The 1,479-nt window shown below is 36.6% G+C and overlaps 1 protein-coding gene across 1 annotated transcript in view; it reads right to left on the bottom strand.

Annotated features, from left to right (window-relative positions):
- The window catches only part of LOC101863270 (multidrug resistance-associated protein 4), a gene marked incomplete in the record, with an annotated part of 36,479 nt that overhangs the window by 21,926 nt on the left and 13,074 nt on the right, over window positions 1-1,479 (bottom strand). The window contains 1 exon segment of the mRNA XM_005099144.3: window positions 34-156. Within this exon segment, the coding sequence (XP_005099201.2) occupies window positions 34-156 (123 nt within the window).

The raw sequence follows: 1,479 nt of genomic DNA, 5'->3' as shown, positions 1-1,479 counted from the left end.
ACACACACACACACACACACACAATGCACCTACCCCCTCCCCCTCCCACTTGGCAGTCACACCGTCCAGTTGAACAAAGGCGTCCTCCGGTTTGGGTCTCAGGTTAGATTTCTCCACATTGGATGAGTGGTCAAGTTCCTCCAGGAGCAGAAAATTCTGGGGAAAGGTCGCCAGGTCAAGGTCAGGGACGAGCTCACAATACACGGGGCGCTCAACTCAGGACAGAGGAATACTGATGGCTAAAATGCTGCAATTTCTGCAATTTATTTCACTTTATTTCTAAAACTGGGTTTGATTTTGTTAAAACGTATTTCCATTATTAACAATGTTGAAACAAAAATATAAAAAGTATTTACCAAAAAATAATATGAAACAAAAATATAATATGAATGTAGGGCATTTATATTATTATATAATATAATAATATATTATATGTATATAAAGTCAAGGAGCAATAAAGCAATGAAGAATTCTAACAAAACTTTAAACACTTCTAATAACGAAATCTTTTTTTTTTAAATCATACAAGCTAAAAATAAATAACGGCCTTAGTAAACCGCGACAATCATCCCTCTATATAAGAGCGTCACGTGACGTCTATAAATAATCAAGCAGTTCCCTCGTCATCACCCATACCCTGCACAGTTCCCAAGGTCATCACCACAACCCTCTTTGAACTACACGAAAGGCCACAGATAATCTTCTTCCTATACTGTGTTTCTTATCTTTTTTTATTTTTATAAATGTTTTTTTCATCGATCTAAATGCCGAAACTCGGACGACAAGGAACACTATTTCTACGTCTACTTGCTAAAACCCTCCTTACAAATCATCAGCTAATACCCTACCCTATTATTTTTCTTGTTATTGGGCATTCCAAGACAAAAATGGAATAAATACATGAATAAATTCCAACACAAAAATTGAATAAATGAAAGAATAAATATATGAATGAATAATAAATAAATAATTGAATAAATAATTGAATAAATAAATAAATAAATAAATAAATAAATTTTAAAAACATAAAAAGATTAAATTCTACCATAACTCGAAGAACAAAACCCCCACCCCACTATGTCCTGGTCCCAGCTCATTAAAGCCCAAATGAATTTCCCTGAAGCTGAACCGCGTGTTTTTTGTTGTTTTTTGTTTTGTTTGTTTTTTGCTAAAAGAATATTAAAGTACTTACACCAACCCGGGCAGAGAGAGATACATTATCCTGCCTAGCATAACGATCGAGATCCTTGATCTTAATAATTCCCCCTCCCTCATTCTATTTTCTTTCTCCACCGCTAATCCATTTAGGAAATCGAACTCGGGTCTCCTTCGCGCGACAGCGAAGCGCCTAACCACTACAATACTAGCACAGACGCCTGTTCCACCCTTGTAAGGCACCAGGGAAGAGTAAAGATCCCGAATGAGCGCACTAGGTCAAGTAAGTTTCGGACCGGAGGCTAAAGTTCATCTCTTACTCCC

This window comes from Aplysia californica, unplaced genomic scaffold, assembly GCF_000002075.1.
Source record: "Aplysia californica isolate F4 #8 unplaced genomic scaffold, AplCal3.0 scaffold00203, whole genome shotgun sequence".
Classification (NCBI taxonomy): domain Eukaryota; kingdom Metazoa; phylum Mollusca; class Gastropoda; order Aplysiida; family Aplysiidae; genus Aplysia; species Aplysia californica.
The sequence above is the reverse complement of the archived record's forward strand: the minus strand, read 5'-3'. Positions and strand labels throughout refer to the sequence as shown.